The sequence below is a fragment of the Saccoglossus kowalevskii genome, chromosome 17, assembly GCF_978046115.1.
Source record: "Saccoglossus kowalevskii chromosome 17, keSacKowa6.1, whole genome shotgun sequence".
NCBI lineage: Eukaryota > Metazoa > Hemichordata > Enteropneusta > Harrimaniidae > Saccoglossus > Saccoglossus kowalevskii.
Genome location: NC_140657.1, coordinates 31,502,912 through 31,523,823, shown reverse-complemented (window position 1 = coordinate 31,523,823; position 20,912 = coordinate 31,502,912). Strand labels below are relative to the sequence as shown.

At 37.9% G+C, this 20,912-nt stretch overlaps 1 protein-coding gene across 1 annotated transcript; it reads right to left on the bottom strand.

The window, feature by feature from the left end:
- Positions 1 to 164: 164 nt before the first annotated feature.
- Positions 165 to 18,347, bottom strand: LOC102808628 (uncharacterized). Its single transcript, XM_085492351.1, has 10 exons — positions 18,231 to 18,347; positions 16,689 to 17,174; positions 16,424 to 16,486; positions 16,030 to 16,124; positions 9,192 to 9,464; positions 8,737 to 8,844; positions 7,993 to 8,028; positions 5,844 to 5,888; positions 5,596 to 5,670; positions 165 to 2,658 (listed from the first exon to the last, which is right to left on the bottom strand). Exons 1-10 carry the CDS (start codon positions 18,295 to 18,297, stop codon positions 2,500 to 2,502), a joined length of 1,407 nt encoding a protein of 468 aa, XP_085348477.1. The 5' UTR covers positions 18,298 to 18,347; the 3' UTR covers positions 165 to 2,499.
- Between the last annotated feature and the right edge of the window lie 2,565 nt (positions 18,348 to 20,912).

The window sequence follows — 20,912 nt, the reverse complement described above, 5'->3', positions numbered from 1 at the left end:
ATTGACCAGTTGTAATTTCCCCCCCCCCCCCCGACTGTCACACTTAACGTAATATTACCGTAATTGGTATAGTACAGGTGTGATGGTTCAAATACCAAAATGGCAACAGTAACAGAAAGACTTCCCTGGCGGTGATGATAAAATACGAACACGGAGCCAACAGATGAGGTTTCAACCGGTACTGGTATTATTATATTCTGCAAACCTCAAGTACAATAACGCAGTAAAACTCCAAACCTCCAATAACTAGATACTTAAACTCCAATACAATTCAACGAGATCTCCGATCTGAACTCGGTGCTGAACAACTCCCCTATATATACCCACACTGTCTATAAATAGACCATTACATCAGCATACATAATGAGTCTGGAATTTACAATAAATTTCTAGAATGTTCCATTACCTTCTATTGCCTCCTACAGTGTTCTATTACCTATTCAACCAGTTTCTAAACAAAATCTAGAATATTCTACCCAGACACAGTGCGTTTCTAGAACATTCTCAGTGACACGAAAATGGTAAATAAGTCGTATGCGACACCGACAATTAACCTAGTCACAAAAAATCCCAAGATAATACATTCTGAAAAGTTTACATCTTCACCGCCATCAAAACAGTTGTTACAAATTTATGTTTACAAAAATGTAATTGTTAGATACTGGTGATATGCATGTTCTTTATCTAATGCATTACCATGCCCCACAGTATTTGTGCTAGGGATACCAACGACCGCTGATCTCCCTAAGAAACATCACAAACTTAAATCTTCCAACACTATTGATACTATGAGAGTTGTTAAGCTTGTAAGGGTAGCTCATTGGATTTTCCTCTGACTTTTGATAGATATTACCACTAGGATGCTTTGAGGCGTTGCTAGATGAGAACTTTGTTTCAGCTTATTCACTCTTGCTAAATTGACTTGTAAGCATCATGAGCACACAAAGAATCATGCTGGCGATATTGCCTTTAATAATGAATGCAATTTAGATGAGGCAAATAATACAATTGCACAATTAAGAATTGGGTTGACTCTAGGGGGTCAGAAGCTGATAAATCGGGATCATGTAGGAAATGAGTTGCATGGTAAAATGCACATTCCAGATGGTTTAGCAACTAACGTAGCATAGAGCTAAGGTATGGTGGTTACAAAGGAACCTGTACAGTCGGCGGCTTTGACACAAGGCCACTAATTGGCAGACATGGTGCTCTGAGGTGGACTTATTTGTGCACGTCAGTGTGAGGCCTGCTTATTTCTATTGAGAGGGGCACCCACAAGACAATAGTACTGGAAATGAAATGCATATACCGGGTACGCAATATCAAGTTAATACCTCTCGAAATAATTGCAAGAAACAAAACACAGAAAAATACAATGAATAAATTCACTAAAATAGATTGCCAAGGGTCGTGTGCATTGGTGATAACTCGCAGTTCCACGGTGTAGAAATGGATGACAGTCAATGGCTTCTGCAACACAACGAAGAAATACAGGAGTCTTGCTTGCAGAGGAAAGCTGGTATTCTGGAGGGCACCACGGTAAGCAGGAGATCGCAGAGCAGTTCATACAAGTCTCGTAGAACGATGATTGAAGCCTGTATCACTTGTCTCACAATATCACAGCAGCAACATACAGGATACTTAGTTGAAATGATGGACCCCCAACTATCCTCAGTGTAGCCTATTTATAGGCCGAAATGGCCCAGATTCAGGGACACCACCTGGGTTTCCACATGAGCCAATCAGAATGTGGTCTTGCCAGCAGCTGTCTCGCATAGGCAACTCAGTAGATCATAAACATCCTTTGTTATGTAAATCACAAGCACACCTGGTTGATTCCAACTGTTCTTCCAGAGTTATAAACGAGTATGACCTGTCAATTACCTTTATGAGAGTTATCACACGGCAATGCACACCGTTTTTCCCATGATTCCATGCACACTTCTATTTGCAGGGTTTGATATATCAAAAACATAAAATAAAGGATGCTGACTGTATATATTAAAAGTAATGATTTACATAATTGCAGTTCTATCAACTTTATTGATCATAATGGTGAATTCCATCATTTGAATTTATTAAGAGATTCCAAAGTCATATTATAATTTGCAATTGATAGCACATTTATAAATATGTATTCATTTGCACTAATCTGTCTTGCATGCACATAATAATGGTTGCTGACTACATGACACTATGCTCCTAAAACTACTTTTAGTCTGGCCTTGCATGAAAATATAATTTTTCGTTCTAAATGATTGAATTATAACAAAATGGGTCCTGGTTCAGTGTTTGAAATATTTTCTCAAAGACATTAAACCACTTCTTATACTAAGTGCATTATAATAAGACTAAAAGTCTTGAGTTCCTTCCTTTCAAGATGCGTCTAATAATAAAAGTAAATAAATCTGCTGAGCATAAAGCAAAAACTCTGAAAAAAGTGTAGGCAAATCATGAGATATAGAAATCGAAAGTGCTATGCACTATATGCACAAAACGTCACACCATTTCGTTGAAGCATTCCAATTGTACAAACTGACAGAGACAAATGCCATTTCTGGAGTGTCGTATTCCAGTGGAAGGAATGTACAATTTGTTTTCGTTTACAAGCCTTACATAACGACCACATAGAGCAGCCATGTGTCTACGGGCAACCTCCTATCAAATAAAAAATAATAAAGGAATATATTTCAAGATGTTTACTATTAACACGCAGTATGCGAGAATCCATGACACAGCAAAGTGTTTTCACTGTAAGCACCTCACTATACCAGTCCCAAAAAGACTGTTCAAAATAGTGCACAACACAGATCCACGGTGACTCAATATACATGCACAAGTCGAATCTTTGACACAGACAATGTGTATAAAACAGTGTTCATAGTCATTCTCCAACAATTGCCATCGGGGATTAGATCACCTGAATGGACATGTATGTTATATAAACATGTTATAAACATGTTACAACCACATAAACATGCTCGGAGATGTTATTAGAAATGTTCATGGTAGTTGAAATATGCATGTTCAGTGAGTAGAATGCTGTCCATACGGTATGTGTGAAAACAAGTACAGTGTCCATACTGTGGGTGTGAAAACAAGTACAGTGTCCATACTGTGGGTGTGAAAACAAGTACGGTGTCCATACTGTGGGTGTGAAAACAAGTACAGTGTCCATACTGTGGGTGTAAAAACAAGTACAGTGTCCATACTGTGGGTGTGAAAACAAGTACAGTGTCCATAATGTGGGTATGAAAACAAGTATGGTGTCCATACTGTGGGTGTGAAAACAAGTATGTGTCCATGATGTGGGTGTGAAAACAAGTATGGTGTCCATACTGTGGGTGTGAAAACAAGTACAGTGTCCATACTGTGGGTGTGAAAACAAGTAAAGTGTCCATACTGTGGGTGTGAAAACAAGTACAGTGTCCATACTGTGGGTGTGAAAACAAGTACAGTGTCCATACTGTGTGTGTGAAAACAAGTAGTGTCCATACTGTGGGTGTGAAAACAAATAGTGTCCATACTGTGGGTGTGAAAACAAGTACAGTGTCCATACTGTGGGTGTGAAAACAAGTATGGTGTCCATAATGTGGGTGTGAAAACAAGTATGGTGTCCATAATGTGGGTGTGAAAACAAGTAGTGTCCATACTGTGGGTGTGAAAACAAGTAGTGTCCATACTGTGGGTGTGAAAACAAGTATGGTGTCCATACTGTGGGTGTGAAAACAAGTATGGTGTCCATACTGTGGGTGTGAAAACAAGTAGTGTCCATACTGTGGGTGTGAAAACAAGTACAGTGTCCATACTGTGGGTGTGAAAACAAGTAGTGTCCATACTGTGGGTGTGAAAACAAGTAGTGTCCATACTGTGGGTGTGAAAACAAGTATGGTGTCCATACTGTGGGTGTGAAAACAAGTACGGTGTCCATACTGTGGGTGTGAAAACAAGTACAGTGTCCATACTGTGGGCGTGAAAACAAGTAGTGTCCATACTGTGGGCGTGAAAACAAGTAGTGTCCATACTGTGGGTGTGAAAACAAGTACGGTGTCCATACTGTGGGTGTGAAAACAAGTATGGTGTCCATACTGTGGGTGTGAAAACAAGTACGGTGTCCATACTGTGGGTGTGAAAACAAGTATGGTGTCCATACTGTGGGTGTGAAAACAAGTATGGTGTCCATACTGTGGGTGTGAAAACAAGTAGTGTCCATACTGTGAGTGTGAAAACAAGTAGTGTCCATACTGTGGGTGTGAAAACAAGTACAGTGTCCATACTGTGGGTGTGAAAACAAGTACAGTGTCCATACTGTGGGTGTGAAAACAAGTATGGTGTCCATACTGTGGGTGTGAAAACAAGTAGTGTCCATACTGCGGGTGTGAAAACAAGTACAGTGTCCATACTGTGGGTGTGAAAACAAGTATGGTGTCCATACTGTGGGTGTGAAAACAAGTATGGTGTCCATGATGTGGGAGTGAAAACAAGTAGTGTCCATACTGTGGGTGTGAAAACAAGTACAGTGTCCATACTGTGGGTGTGAAAACAAGTAGTGTCCATACTGTGGGTGTGAAAACAAGTACAGTGTCCATACTGTGGGTGTGAAAACAAGTATGGTGTCCATACTGTGGGTGTGAAAACAAGTATGGTGTCCATACTGTGGGTGTGAAAACAAGTAGTGTCCATACTGTGGGTGTGAAAACAAGTACAGTGTCCATACTGTGGGTGTGAAAACAAGTACAGTGTCCATACTGTGGGTGTGAAAACAAGTATGGTGTCCATACTGTGGGTGTGAAAACAAGTAGTGTCCATACTGTGGGTGTGAAAACAAGTATGGTGTCCATACTGTGGGTGTGAAAACAAGTATGGTGTCCATACTGTGGGTGTGAAAACAAGTATGGTGTCCATACTGTGGGTGTGAAAACAAGTATGGTGTCCATACTGTGGGTGTGAAAACAAGTATGGTGTCCATACTGTGGGTGTGAAAACAAGTAGTGTCCATACTGTGGATGTGAAAACAAGTACAGTGTCCATACTGTGGGCGTGAAAACAAGTACAGTGTCCATAATGTGGGTATGAAAACAAGTACAGTGTCCATACTGTGGGTGTGAAAACAAGTAGTGTCCATACTGTGGGTGTGAAAACAAGTACAGTGTCCATACTGTGGGTGTGAAAACAAGTACGGTGTCCATACTGTGGGTGTGAAAACAAGTAGTGTCCATACTGTGGGTGTGAAAACAAGTAGTGTCCATACTGTGGGTGTGAAAACAAGTACGGTGTCCATACTGTGGGTGTGAAAACAAGTATGGTGTCCATACTGTGGGTGTGAAAACAAGTATGGTGTCCATACTGTGGGTGTGAAAACAAGAACGTTGTCCATATAGGAGCCAACGTAAATCGCTCGCCGTTCTGACCTGGCTTTTACCTATGTTTACACGAAAAGGCATTCTGTGACCATATGTTTTTAAGTATGTTTTGTGATCAAAAACATATAATAAAACCATAGTGTACAAATCATAGTAATCTGACTATCCGTTCTAATAGCAGCGAACGGCCTTAATTCTATGATTGTATGAGTACACATTGTTTTATACAAACCTTTCTACGATCATCTTCATTGGAACCGTCAATCAAAGTATGTGTTTCTGCATCATCTTCGATATTCAGGACTTTCTGTTTGGAAATACAGTCAACAAAAGTATTCATCCAAATATTTATCAAATTACACCACAATTGTTCAGGTAAAAACTAGTTATTCGTACATTACGTTGTGTCCTATTCTACGAAGTGAGATAACATCCCGTATTTAATAGCATTTACATTTGCACATTTATCTTGTCACTCACCTTTTTGGAAAGATCCCTGCTTTTCATATATCTTTCTAGAGTACGCTATAAGTACATGTAAAATGTGATTTAAATACAATACAATAAGATTTATGACACAATGGCTCAAATCTCAAATATGATACCATAGATAGGTTCGAACATTGCTATACACATTATATATTGAGCGACATTAAAGACAAGATGAAGATAAAGAACGACCCGGACTAACGCGACAAAAGAAGAAGACGCTTATAGACTTTGACTTTAGCCATCTGTGTATTGCTTAGAGAACCGCTCGCTGGACACTGTAACTGACACTGTGTAACTCAAGACGTTGAACTCTTTTTTTCAGAATCCTAACCCTATTGCTCATTAATGTAACGTATTTCTTGCTTGCTTTTCCTATCGTTTTTTCTTACCGTTTCTTTTTGTGATGTCGAATTGTATGTACGTGAGCGCCCAGATCTTTGTTTCGAACTGAGATATTTAGTGACGTGCCAGGTCCTTTATAACGATTTAAGCGCGCCTCAGTGGACAAGTATTTGCAACACAGTGTTATGAGTTTTGTGATGTTTTATGGAGTTTTAATGAGTTTATGAGTAAGGAATATGATGGGGAAAGTAATGCCCCAAAGAGTTTTTAAGAGTTTTGAGATTTGTCGAGTACAGAGATATCTACGTTTTAAGAGTTGTTTTTGTTTATGTGTTGTTTCCGGAATACTTCTGACGCTTTTTGAGTTAAGAGCACCTTTGTAACGTTTTTTAATGTCGTTTTGAGGTGAGAGTTTGGTGCGCTTATATACGTATTGTTTGATAACGCAAGCTTTTGTTCATGATTGACAGGCTTATATGTAACTTAGTAGTTTCTATTGTTTTGCCTTTTCTCCGTCTTTTTGCCAGAGGAGTAATGTGTTATGAAAGCGAATTTGTCTTTGCATTCTGTTTCCACGCCGTATGACTTTGTTTAGATTAACGACTTTTGAGTTCAGTTGAAGTTTATAAGCGTATATGACAGGAGTTTGATTAATAGATTTTTTTTTTCATTGTTTATTAGTTACCGCTTTGCAATGCTTTAACCGAGAGACGCATCCCTGGTAATCATGTGATCAAGCTGTCGACTGCAGCGATTGGCTGATCGCTTGGTTACACCGCCACGCCTTAGTTTTTTTGACCTTTTGATATAGAGTTCGTAACCTTAGTAACGGAGACAGTGCAGCGAAGGGTTAACTCAGCGAACCGTTTTGAGAAAAGTGAGTCGATTGGTAGCCTTTCCCTTGTTTTTGATTTATAACCGTTGATATTTGAGACTTTATAACCATTGTATTTAGACTTTATAATCATTGTACTTAATTAGTGTGTTTTACTCTTTTTTGATTTATACCTTTTTCTTAGTATTGTATTTAACCTGTATGACGATGAGCAGAGGACGGTATCTTTGATTTATGAACGTGTTATGCCAGGAGGCACAATCTCAGTTTGGGTGAAGGGATGTGTCATGAATTTGTTTTTGCGTATCTGTTGACCGACTTAATTAGCTGATTATTAGCGAATTGCTGTGTTATGTCTGTCATCGTTTAGGCCTATTTGAAGTTTTGGACGGAACTTGGCTCAGTGATTTGGAACTAATTACCAGATAACCGTCGCGATTCTGACAGTTGGTATCCATAGTTATTAATGTAGTGAACGATTAATCAAAAGATATGACGTATTCAGTACTTAGTGTGATTGGCTTTATGATTGAAGGTTACGCCCTAGAGTCTTTTTACTGCTTTGTAATTGGTTAGAGTTTTGAAAATGAATAAAGAGAGTTTGAGTTGGTCTTGGGGAGAGAGCACGATAGACGCAGTCTGAGAGTCGAGGGCAGTCCTGGAGAGCCTTGGGGCGAGTGTTGACGCAGTCTAAGTGAGTCTTGGGGATATTTCCCCAGGGCGCTGTGTCTTATAGAGTGCTCGATTGACCGACTAAGACGAGAGCTGAAACGTATTTCGTTGTGTGTGTCTTATTTGACTGTAAAGTATAAGTGACTTTCTCGATCCCGTACCTCAAGGGGACGAGATATAGAGACGAGACGAGTTTCCCCCCTGGCAAGTGTGGAGAACCCGAGAGTAGAAGAATTTTCCCCCTGATACTGTGGCCACAAGAGGTATAAAGTATACGATTATACTTACCAAACAACGTGATGTTCGGAAATGAACGAAATATATCTAAAATGTTGTTAAGCAATATACAGTTATTTCAGATGTTTGAGTCCGTGTAATAAAGATACAAGTTATTCAATTATTATAATAATAAAGTCAATGGGGAAAGATCTATCCATTTGTCACCAACCCGAAGTGATAATATACACATGTGACCAGTTGCTCATTTAGTGTGTTACTATAATGGTATTGTTATCACATGCTTATATCCACAAACAGTGTGACGTAATACCAAACAGATTGAAGATGCATATCACATAATGTTGAGTTTTCGAGTGTACTTGCAGAGCTTTCGAGTGTAATGCGATGATTTATACTACGGATTGTAGTAACAATGGTTCATTTTGGTAAAGTCACATGTGTATTTTTGGAATTATTATTTAGTCCTTGAAGTTTAAAAAAAACATAGCTAATTAAATCCTTGACTCGGATTGATGCAAAAATCGGGCGGTTATCTGACGTTGGATTATATATAAATCACCTCTGTTTGACAATAACAACAGGTTGCATTCACTAGAACTATGAATTGTACGCAAGGTAGCGTTGACTGAACAGTAGGTAGTAAGTCAGCTCTGGGATGGAAACCAATCTTAAAAATTCTACCTGAAAACAATATTGTTTTGGGATGATATTTGTAGTTATTAATGTATTAGATTGTAGAAACAATATACTGATATTCAACGCCAATAACATTTAAACCCAAAAAGAGGATACACCATGTTTACAAGACATCTTCTGTGTTTTCACTAAACCTACTATTATTCCATGCTCCATGAGATGAATATTTGCATTGTGTTCAGGCTTTATATGCAATCGTCGACACTAAGATAAAATAGTTACAGATGATCATTATTGGTAATGACATTGTTATATGTGCCTGTGTTCATGTTTCTAACCATCCCATGTACCATAGGCGTTGTATATATCTACACTTACGACCGTTTAAGAATAAAGACAATTTGTATATACCTGCAATACCCATCACATTTACTGTTGTCTCTGTACCCTTATTTGTACCCATAGCAATACTCACTACCTTCACCTTATATACCCATAAATACACTTTATTCTCATGACCTTTCTATGTATCAGCGACTGTTTCACAATGACCCGTCTGACATTACCCATGATCAATCTTTTATTAAACGATCAACAGTAATATCGCTCACCTTCAAAATCCAACAAATCAGGCAAATAGACAATAACAGAGAAACGGCAAATATAACCATCATGATAATCCAAGCAGCACCAATCCCACTGGTCTCATATGTAGGAATAGTGAACGAAAACGTTAATACTGACGCAATGGACGAACACACGGCTAACACCACCAACACAATTGTTGTCAACAACGCCCTGGAACAATTGTAGCAACGACTAAATCGCAGTGGAAAACTTTCTGTCAGATTTGTCATAGCCTCCTGCAAGTGTTCATGGGTAATCTGAAATACCAGAGGAATAAGTTACTAGTAGTCGACACTCATTCAAATTAATTACCGCTAAAAAGTTAACCTAATCTATACTGACCATTGCGGCGTCAGAAAGGTTCGAGTGGAAGTAGGTTGTTGATTGGCCTTATGTGGGTGTGGATGATATGTATTAATTGACAGGTTGTTATTTATCTGTTATGCGAAATAATAAGTTGATAAGTTGAAACATTCGTGAGAAACAGATGCCCCAATTGTGGTATTTGTTCCAGAAATGTAGATGCGAAATATTGAATTAATCGTTTGAAGCATTCATGAGACACCAAATGACCCGATTTTGCTCATTTGTAAAGAAAAAGATTTGGCAATACACATGAAAAACAAATATGTGTCCATTTTTGCTGGGAATCCAAGATGACAGCCAAATCATGCGACTTTTTTGTGGTGTGCGAAAGATTTCATTGTAGAGATGCACAAAAAGAACTTGAGTTCTACTGTGGCCCATATAAACAATTGGAATTCAGTTACATGACGCAATATTTACCAATAAACACTATGTGGTACAAGTAACCTGTAGAATGCTGTGTGGGTAATATTTTTATATTGATTTTTGTTGCATTTGCAGCAAATAGTTACCAAACAATGAAAAATCGATAGGATTGAATATACCTCTCAGGTGGCTTCACATGCATAGTTCAAGACTGCCTAACCGGTGCTTATACCAGGATTTAGTTACAGCACCTAGACGGTCTGTGGTTACAGCTTCATGTTCCGAGTAATCGCAAGAAATTGACATGACAATAAAAATTCATGAAAGACTGGCACTCCCATGCAATTAACAGCGAGTGAAATTCCTGGGATTGAAACATATATTTTGAAGTCACTGATGTAGGCAATGAATAACTTCAAGTTGACATAAAGACGAGGTAGTTTATTTAATCAGTCCTCAACTAGAGGCTGAAATTATAATTAATTTGTTTATTTCAATTTCTCCTGAAGTAAAATAGAATACACTGGTGAAACACGGTAGTAACCCTGGGTGAAAGGATGTTTTGGGGTGTAGTTTACATTGTGTATGGAGTGGTAGGGTCGGGTGTAATTTGTTCATTTCCAACTCTTATGAAGTCACGAAGAATTTCACTTAATTTATTTTTGCTGACATGTTTTCAAGCATTACATGTGAATCCAATTTCACTGTGCTGTGTCCCAATAGAGTGTGAGGGAAATGGCATTTTCACTGGAATTTAATTCAGGGGAAAAATGTTGTCAGTGATAATGAAGTATTATGACAGAACCCTTTACCCTCCCCGTGGCTTTCATTGCGTATGGAAGTTCATTTCACGAGTGATGCGGTGTATCCTGCTGCCGTACTTTCACGAGCGAAGCCACGGGGAGGGTGTGGGATTCTGTTATTATTACATATGTCCCATATTTGATTATTTCATATTAAAGAAAGAACGTGCAACAAACCGGGATAGAAATTTAGGTCGGGGAACCCAATTGCCCATTAATATGCTCCAAGACAGTGCTGCGACCTAGCAACGCGTGTCAGTATAGAACGCGTGTCAGTGTACGTGTGAAAATAATATAATCAGACGTCTAGTTTGAGTAGACTGTCGACAGTCCCTCTGGCCTTACGTGTGTGTGTTTTTTTTATTAATATTAATATTAATCAAACGCCGTAGGCGTTTGCGAAATGCCGAAGGCATTTCAAGCGAGGGCCGTAAGGCCCGAGAGACTGTTATAGCCTGCTGCGCCACCACTCGCCACTGTAGAGAAATTCTCCTGTAGCGTACCATCATGATTGACAGGCTGAGTGATGTCATAAAAATGCTAACCAATCACAAGTCACGCAGTCCCAGGTCAATTTCTTCTCCTATCACCACCTCAATGTTGTTACATACGACGGTTTTCGACGAGCCTTTAAATAACTTTCGCCGACATTCTGCATCCTTTTTACCAGAGAATTCTCTTCCGCATAGAATACAAATTAGCTCCTTGGATCGGGGGGAAATGCACAATCACTACTTTCGTCGGAGTTTTACTGGGCGAAATGTTGTCGTACATCATGAGACACCAACGCACTCTTCCTTTGTTTAAAATTAGATAACTCGCGTTCGCAACTTGTAGTTCTGGATAATACTTGGCAGAAAACGATCTATACTCGGCGAGACGATCAAAGTCATGCGTGACATAAAAAAACCCCGCGATTTGACCTTTGCATAACAGTTTAACTCCGCCCATATGCAAATTATTACTACGTCATCGAGATGCATGCATAATTAATAGCAAGGCCAGTCCTGCAGGCTATAACAGTCTCTCGGGCCTTACGGCCCTCGCTTGAAATGCCTTCGGCATTTCGCAAACGCCTACGGCGTTTGATTAATATTAATAATAAAAAAACACACACACACACACACGTAAGGCCAGAGGGACTGTCGACAGTCTAAGTTTGAGTCATTGTCCGAATAAATAACTCGTGGATGTTTAAGCGCGGTAGTCGTCGCGCAGCGCGTGTTCGAACTTCATGTAAATAAACAATGTACAAAGTATTTTACACGCGCTGTATACGTCGCTATGAGTCCCATATCGAACAGGACGCGACACGACGACTGTCGCCCTTTAGTTGGGACCACGACAGAACCAGAATATAAACTGGGCGACTACGATACACAGTTTATGTTGAAGTTAAAAGTTCCTCCACAGATCTGTGCATTGGCAAACATGCCGTGCAAGTGCGGTACTCCACTGACGGAATGACTTTCGTTGACATCGGTCGTCGCTGACTCGTGAGCTGCCCACTACAACTTCGTTTGTTATGTTGCTTGCTGGTCGTGGATAAACTGAGTCTTGGTTACCGGTCAAATGTTGCTCATTTGGCGTTCGTAATCTTTATTTGGAACTGAGTAACGCCGCAACGTCGCCAGCAGAAACCTCCTGGTATCTCGATGTTGATTTGCGGCTCCATATTAATCGGAGATTTTACTGCGGGTCCAGGCTGCGGGTGGATCTTCCGAGAGCCCTTCAAGATTTATAAAACTCAGTTTCCAGGTGGTCAACATACATTAAGTTCTCCCAATCCTAGTATTCTATGTGATGTACATCTAACATGCCAAAAATGCTGGTGAACGACTTGAACCTGACAAAAATAGCAGACGGAAATGTGTTTACAAAATAAAAATAGTGATTACTTGAAATAGATACCAGGAAGGGGAGAGGGTAACAGAAAAGTTATATAACATTTTATTATTCAATAATTTATTAAAAAACATAAGTTTGTCCAACTCCCTGTGATGCAACACCTCAGACACAGCTCATTGTACTCGGCTTGAATGTGGGCACAAAGTTACTATTTGAATTTTTGATATCTTTTTTCATTAATGAGAAAGTTGACCCCAAAGTTAGAGTAACTGTTCACCAGGAATGGCTTTTTAACTCTTCTGTGATTTTTTTGGCCTGGCTGATTTTGTTCATACTTGACAGGCAGGTCGTACCATCACTAATTGGAAAAACAATCCTGACCCACCGCTACCATGGCAAAGCCAAAAGCTGTTTTTTGAATACTTTCGCCCCAAATTTATTACCTTCTACCAGTCTTGTAATAGCAGTGCCCAAATGATCATGCCTTTTATTTGGCTACGTTGCGCACTGGTAAGAGATCACCGGCGCCGACATTGTTACACTGTTAACGTAATCCCAACGCAACTTTGAACTTTGAATAAAATGTAAATGCTGCCTCCAATCTAGAAAATACTATCGCAAAACGGTTGGAAATAATATATTTAACGGCTGAATACGGCCTAGCAATAAAATAAAGTGACTTCTAAAGACTGAATGTTATTTTGCGAACCTCGTATAAGGTGCCCGGTTTTAGTTATAAACCGACGTTAGCTTCACGTTCATGTCCTGCCATGGTAACAGCCATATTGCTTGTTTTTACCGGCTTGTTTACATTCGCAACCGAAGTATTTGTATCCAGTTTAAATCGGTCAGCAACATTTTTGGCATATTAGGTGTACATCACATGGAATACTACGATTGAGAGAACTTGATGTATGTTGACTGAGTTTTATCATAGTAAAAAATTAGTATGAAGTACCAGGAGGTTTCTGCTGGCGACGTTGCGGCGTTACCCAGTTCCAAATAAAGATTACCAACGCCAAATGAGCAACATTTTAACTGGTAATCAAGATTCATTTAATCCATGGCTAACATGCAACATCACAAGCGAAGTTGTAGCATGCAGTACTAGTAAGTTATCCCATCAGTGGAGTACCGCAGAAGCACGGCATGTTTTTGCATTCAGCATTGTATTCAAACGAATCACGTGGTGCGCCGTTCTCGTTCAAACCCGGGATTCGATCAATAGGGGAGTTTCAGTAAAAAAAAAACATTGCAAATCATGCAAGTTCAACATTATCAAATCAATATACTAAAAAACAGAAATGCACAAGAAGGATAGATATTACTTTTCACTATACACATCTCTGTTGATACTATCCCTCACATATTCTACTCCCAATTACTCCTGCGTAAAACGGACTAGCCTCTTTTCATGTTGACATTCAGAGTAAAATCATGTGACAGGCTGTTAAAATTGGCTGTTGCATACTCTTTCGCCGGTCTGGAAAATGTGTTTAATTAGCTCTCATTCAAGTGTCATGAATTTGTTTTCGCGTATCTGTTAATCGACTTAATTAGCTGATTATTAGCTGAATTGCTGTGTTATGTCTGTCATCGTTTAGGCCTATTTGAAGTTTTGGACGGAACTTGGCTCAGTGATTTGGAACTAATTACCAGATAACCGTCGCGATTCTGACAGTTGGTATTCCTTAGTTATTAATATAGTGAACGATTAATCAAAAGATATGACGTATTCAGTACTTAGTGTGATTGGCTTTATGATTGAAGGTTACGCCCTAGAGTCTTTTTACTGCTTTGTAATTGGTTAGAGTTTTGAAAATGAATAAAGAGAGTTTGAGTTGGTCTTGGCGAATACTCCACGACAGACGCAGTCCTAGAGAGTCGAGAGCAGTCCTGGAGAGACTTGGGGCGAGCCTTGACGCAGTCTAAGAGAGTCTTGGGTCAGCCTTGCGATATAGTCTTGGGGACTTTTCCCCAGGGCGCTGTGTCTTATAGAGTGCTCCAAAAGATCGACTAAGACGAGAGCTGAAACGTATTTCGTTGTGTGTGTCTTATTTGACTGTAAAGTATAAGTGACATTCCCGATCCCGTACCTCAAGGGGACGAGATATAGAGACGAGACGAGTTTCCCCCCCTGACAAGTGTGGAGACCCCGAGAGAGAGAATTTTACCCCTGATAGAAGACGTAATTTACATGTGTATTGATTATACTGTCATTCTACCGTGAAGCCATCATGCCAATTTGAATCGTGTATAATCGATCGAGGTTTAAAGGTGTACATGTGCCGCACACAACAAATTAACATAATTTTCTATAACTTGCACAAGGAGATTTATTTCACAAATATTGTTTATTGACACACTGTTATGAATGCTATCAAATTAAATTCTTAATGAGTCTTGTATTTCGTTTTGCAATTTGTCTTACCTAACAATTTAAACACAAAAAGTAGAATATACATTATTTTTACATTTCCCTGCGCTCAGTAACTATAGTAACTGTAATTTTGCATTGTTTAAACCAGAAAAGCATTTATATTGGACATAAAATACCACATTCAACTTTAAAAAAAGAAATGACGTCAACGTTTGTGAGTTAGGGATCACTATCACAAGTTAGATTGTATTCCTGACGAGCGCAGATCAACGAAGTGTTAAATTGTGTCTAACATAGTCTCGTGCTTGTTTCCAATTTAATTATATTGTACATTTCCAGATTTGACCTAGGATTCAGCACTATTAATTTCAACCGATTAAAATCGCCACAGTTATTGCGCCATACCTCTGCATGGGTGATTTCATCGAACCAGTCAACACATAGCTGACACTGAACAGATGTACTTCAGCTTCCATTTTAGACACTTTCCAGCATTTAATTGCATTTTGAACATTTGCAAAAACTTTTCTGCAGTTTTGTATCTCATTGCTATGTCTCCATGCTACCAGCTCACAGTTGGTTTGTGCCATCCATCATTTTATCATTGGGCTGCATACCCTGACACCTAGGAATTTAGCTCCAGTCTTGCCCTGTATTGCTATCTTGTTGCTAGGGAAGTGAGCACCTTCATCTCGTTGCCATATGGGTCACACAAACATATTTTGTCTCCCAAGAACCCATTACTTCAAGCAGGCTGTTTATATAATTATGTCACCTGGGCCACGAGTGCCCATTTTTCCATTCAGTTTACTTTTTATTAAACTATCTTCTTTCATGAGGGTCAATTTAGTCATCAGCAGCAACCTCATTCCGACCTCTGCATGGGCCAATGATTCCATCCTGTCCCCTCCCTCAAGGGTCGGTCACCAGATGTAAAGGCTACTCCCCTCAATTGCGGCAACTTGATCTTCGCCTAGCTGTTGTTTGACCGAAGGAGTCCCTGCTTAATTTTAGTTTTCCTAATGTAATGTTAGTTAAGTTTAATATAAACATACTTACACGAATTCCTTTTGAGGACAGAGATTGGTGGACGCGATTCGTATCCAGTAAAGAACTGGAATCCATTCGGAGTATACTTTGACCATTAAATTTGTCTGGTGGTTTAACAACATTCAAAACACATGAATCAATAATTTATAATGTCACCTGCAAAGTGGTTCAACAGTGAAAGGCAGAACGGTGAGTTCGTTAATAATTTTTTTAAATTATCTTTAATCAAAATGGATGTAAGAATTCAAATTGGCCAATGCAGGAATGAAATGTGACATTAATATTAATACTATGAAGTTACTTTAATATTGTTCAATCAGCAAGCGCCTCATTTTGAATGCGTGAGTGGCTGGAGTTGCCATGTCACGTGAAGACAAATGTTTGAAGTACAAAACAGGCTTACCTCTTTCAGATTCAAAAGAGAACTTATTCAATAATACTTCATCCCTTCCATCATCAGAATTATCTAGGAAAAACAAATATTTTAATACGTTTAATTAATATTTAAATTTTAGATTCTATCAACATCAGGCTTATTCGATTGTAAATAAATAAATAAATAAATAAATAAATAAATAAATAAATAAATAAATAAATAAATAAATAAATAAATAAATAAATAAATAAATAAATAAATAAATAAATAAATAAATAAATACGACCACTACCTGCAGAAAGAATTTCCAAGAACTTTTCCCAGAAATATGGGTCTCTATATACGTCGAGGTAAGTAAGATGCGAAATAAAATCTGGTATATTGCATTCACTCAAAAGTACAGGGATGACAAGCTTCTTTTCTCGGATAAGTTGTTCACTTAAAACCATCTGAGCCTCGTAACCACACCACGGGCTGTTGGTGAAATCGGTGGACAACACCAATACTGTTTTCTCTGTTTTTCTAATGCAGTCTATGATATTGTCAACGATGGGTTTACCAGCGACGAAGTCTCTTTCATCAAAGATGCAATTTATGCCATGCTCGGTTTCCAATTTTTTTACAGTATTATTGACCCATTGTACGTCCTTGCTACTGTAGGAGAAGAACACTTTGGCCTCGTACTTCTGTTTGGAAATACAAACCTGCCCTGACGAGGCGCCGTCACTATTAAGATCCATACTCGCAGACGGCATTTCTATTCCATGCACGGTCACCTCTGATGAGAAAAGTTTATTCGAATTACCAAATGAGTAAATACATGCAATGTGGCATATACGTTGATAATATATCAATTAGCTAGGTGATAATAAAATTGTGTCCGTCTAAAAAATGTCCAGATTGTACATACATAGGACTATAACATTTTGCCCCAGTGTATTCAGTTTATACTTCAATTTTTGTACTTCAAAAGATTTGTAATGGTGAATTTCGGAATTATTAAATGAAATTTTTTGTTTGCCATTTGTTAGGGCAATCATACTCTTCGTACATTAACAAAATGCTTTTAGATATTAACACGATAAGCTCGATGAGTTCATATCGCATTCACGAAACGCTTCCGTGGCGTCAAATTACTTGTGAAAACAATGTCGTTCAAGAGCTTCTTTTGCTAGATGGTGTACTGTCAAACATAGTTTTTAAGCATATTTAGTTCATGTATCCTTTCTCAGTTCCTCGTCTTTTCTCTTGAGTCATTATCCAAAAAAGCTACGATTGTGCAATAAATATTATTATTATTATACGTAGAACGTACGTGAATATTTTCATTGAAAAGTTTGCTTTAGAATTTTTGAAATCAAAACCCCAGTTTTCTTCACAATCTACCCTCTATCTTAATGACGTACGTCGACTTACTTCGCATGTCAATTATAACAAAACAAATGACGCACCTCGCTCATAGACTAAAGTTCTGATTGGACAATCAATTTCTTGTTATATTATTGTGTGGAAGGTCGGCTTAGTTGGCAGGGGCAACGCAATGTCTGAAATGAGGCCGACCTGAGGTCATTCCATACAATATCGAGTAGAACTAAAAATGCACTGGCAATTGACATAAATTTTCGTGTCATATTTATGGCGAAATTATATAACGATAATCAAGTATGGTGACATTCATAATGTACTAAAACGACTGTGTTATTTGTTGTGATCATAGTCGCTTGTTACACGGAACTAAAAAGGGGTACTTCTAATCCCGGAAGTCCTGACCCCACTGCCCTCGTTTTTGTTTACCGTAGTTAGCTGTCAAACTATATACATATATTTGACCTACCGTCGTTGGAACTTAGCTGACCTTCTTGACAGTGAACTTCAATCTCAAATGGTATATGTTCGCTCATTGTGAAATGTCTTCAACAGTATAGTGGTGAAAGTGGAATTATGTTGTTGGATACCACTTGTATAGCTACTATCGTAGGTGGCGCTGCTGACACATCTTTTAAAAACCACTGTCAATATTCGGCGAATGTTGTGGCAATGTTTTGCCAATATTTACTGACTTGCATCGATTTCGCAAGTTATCAGTACATTGGTGTGTATACGTCTAGAACACCACATTTTGGAATAATCCAACCCAGTCAGGAGAACCTATTCAAGTATGCAATTTCTATGGAAACATACTCAGTGACACATTTTTGTTTTGCACATTTTCCAATGACATCAAAAGTGACAATATGCTTGAAAATAGGTTACAAATATCCGCATTAGCTATCATATTTTTAAATATTCGTTTAAATTTCAAGAATGAAATATAATAATGTACATTTTCTGTGAATCGTCTATAATCGAGGTGATTACATGTATTGTAATTCCTGACAACAAGCAGGCATTTTCACGTACAAATGTTGCGACATATGCTATATTGCGGTCGATGACGCACTCAGACACCAATATCGTGTGACGCTGAAACACGCACATAAACGATTAGAGGTGTGAATCAAAGCCATGGAAAATAAGAGAGATACAGATAACTCATGTGTTCGATTCAAACAATGGAATGTTGAAATCAGAATATAAATCAGAATAAGAAAATCAAACAGAAACAAAACTAAAAGAAAAAACAGGGTTCGCTGACTTATTGTGCTGACACAATCTGCTAGATGAGTAATTTTAATTTTAAGAAGGACAATGAATACATTAACTCTGTTTTGGCAACTTCAAGTTTTTGAAAGTTTCTTATGTTTGCTTTTAAGGCTTTTATTTTGTCATTTTCGAGTTTTGGGATGTAATTATAAAATTTGGTTGACTGTCAAGAAGATATCTCCCTAGTCCATTATACTGTAAATCTTTCATATTTTTCATCACAACACTGTTTCAATTGAAAGTACAGTTTAAATTATTAATATGTGTATTATATTATAAAAACATTTTTTCTATCAATGAAAACAACAGTATTTGTCGGAATATTTTTTTGTTGAAAATAAAAAAAATACTGTAAACACCCAAAAATACACTTTTTCAAAATAAAACACTGTTTTACAAGGACATAAATGTGTCATTAAAGTTTTTATTGATGAAACATTTATGGACTAATGAAACCATATTCATGCCAGTAATACCAATAAAGTTGGTTGAAAAGAAATTAAACAATAGCAGGGATTCGAACTGGCATATAGATATTAACTTATTCGGGAAATGTTTTGTTTTGTTTTATGGTGTTTCAACTTTATTAAATTCAAATTCTTCAGTTAGCATATCAATGCCATCTAAAGCATCAGGCTGTGGAAGAATTATTTCTATGTATTCTTATATACCTTCAACCTATACAAGTAAAACAGGAAATCAAGAAAAGTCACAAAGCACCTTGTAATCTAATATAGTTTGATACTCTATTTGATGAACGGTGTTGGTGGTTCAAATCACATCAGAGCATTAAAGCGCGGTGGTCGTCGCGCACCGCGTGTTCGAATTTCATGTAAATAAACATTGTATTTTACACGCGTTGTATACGTCGCTATGAGTTCCATATCGAACAGGACGCGACACGACGACTGCCGCCCTTTAATACCAGAGATTTAAACAAACTGTTCAATTCAAAAACAAACGAATCAACGGTGTTTCAAAAGGAATACCAGACTAAAAATTGTTCACAAAGTGCAAATGTGTAAGACTTATTTGTGCTCATTAGAATAACTAAAACACTTTTATTCCTAAGTGTTTTATTTTGAAGTATTTCAGAAAACAAACATATATGCTATGTTTCAACCTAAAACACCCGACTATATACATTTCATAAGTGTTTATGTATAAAACATTACAGAAGTTCATGAGAGTAACTAAACACTTATTTTGAAGCACTTTAAAACACACACACATGCAATGTTTCAACCAAACACACCAGACAAAATTTTGGTATTTTCAATAATAAACAGTTTTATATATTTGTGTATTTTTGGAGTATGTATACTAAACACAAGTCAGTAACAGTCAAGCGTCAGACCCATGCGTAGGTGAAGATTCCCCCGCTTTAATGCTTACCATTTTTGACTCCCATGTGCGAAGCACACAATGGGAGACTTTGCATTTTTAGCTGTTCCATGACTGTTCCACTGATATCTCATATCTAAAGAATCACTCATTGGATTTTGATGAAACTTGGTACATAGATGCTCTGAACTAATGCTAGGTTTTGATTAGTTTTAGGTAAAAATCTGTGCATATTAATTACCTAATTTGCATAATGAAGTCAATTTTCGGCTTTTCCACTGATATCTCAAGTACTAATCATCACATTTCAATGAAATATGACATAGGACACTGCACAGATCTGATAGTTTTTAGGGTAATATCAGTACATATTATTAATTAATATTCAGCTTTTGATATTTCAAGTACTGTAGTAATCATTACATTTCTTGTTACATAGATACTCAAGGACTATGCAGAGATTGAATGTTTTGAGATAAATATGTGTGCATATTAACTACCTAATTTGCATAATTAATTAATTTTCAGC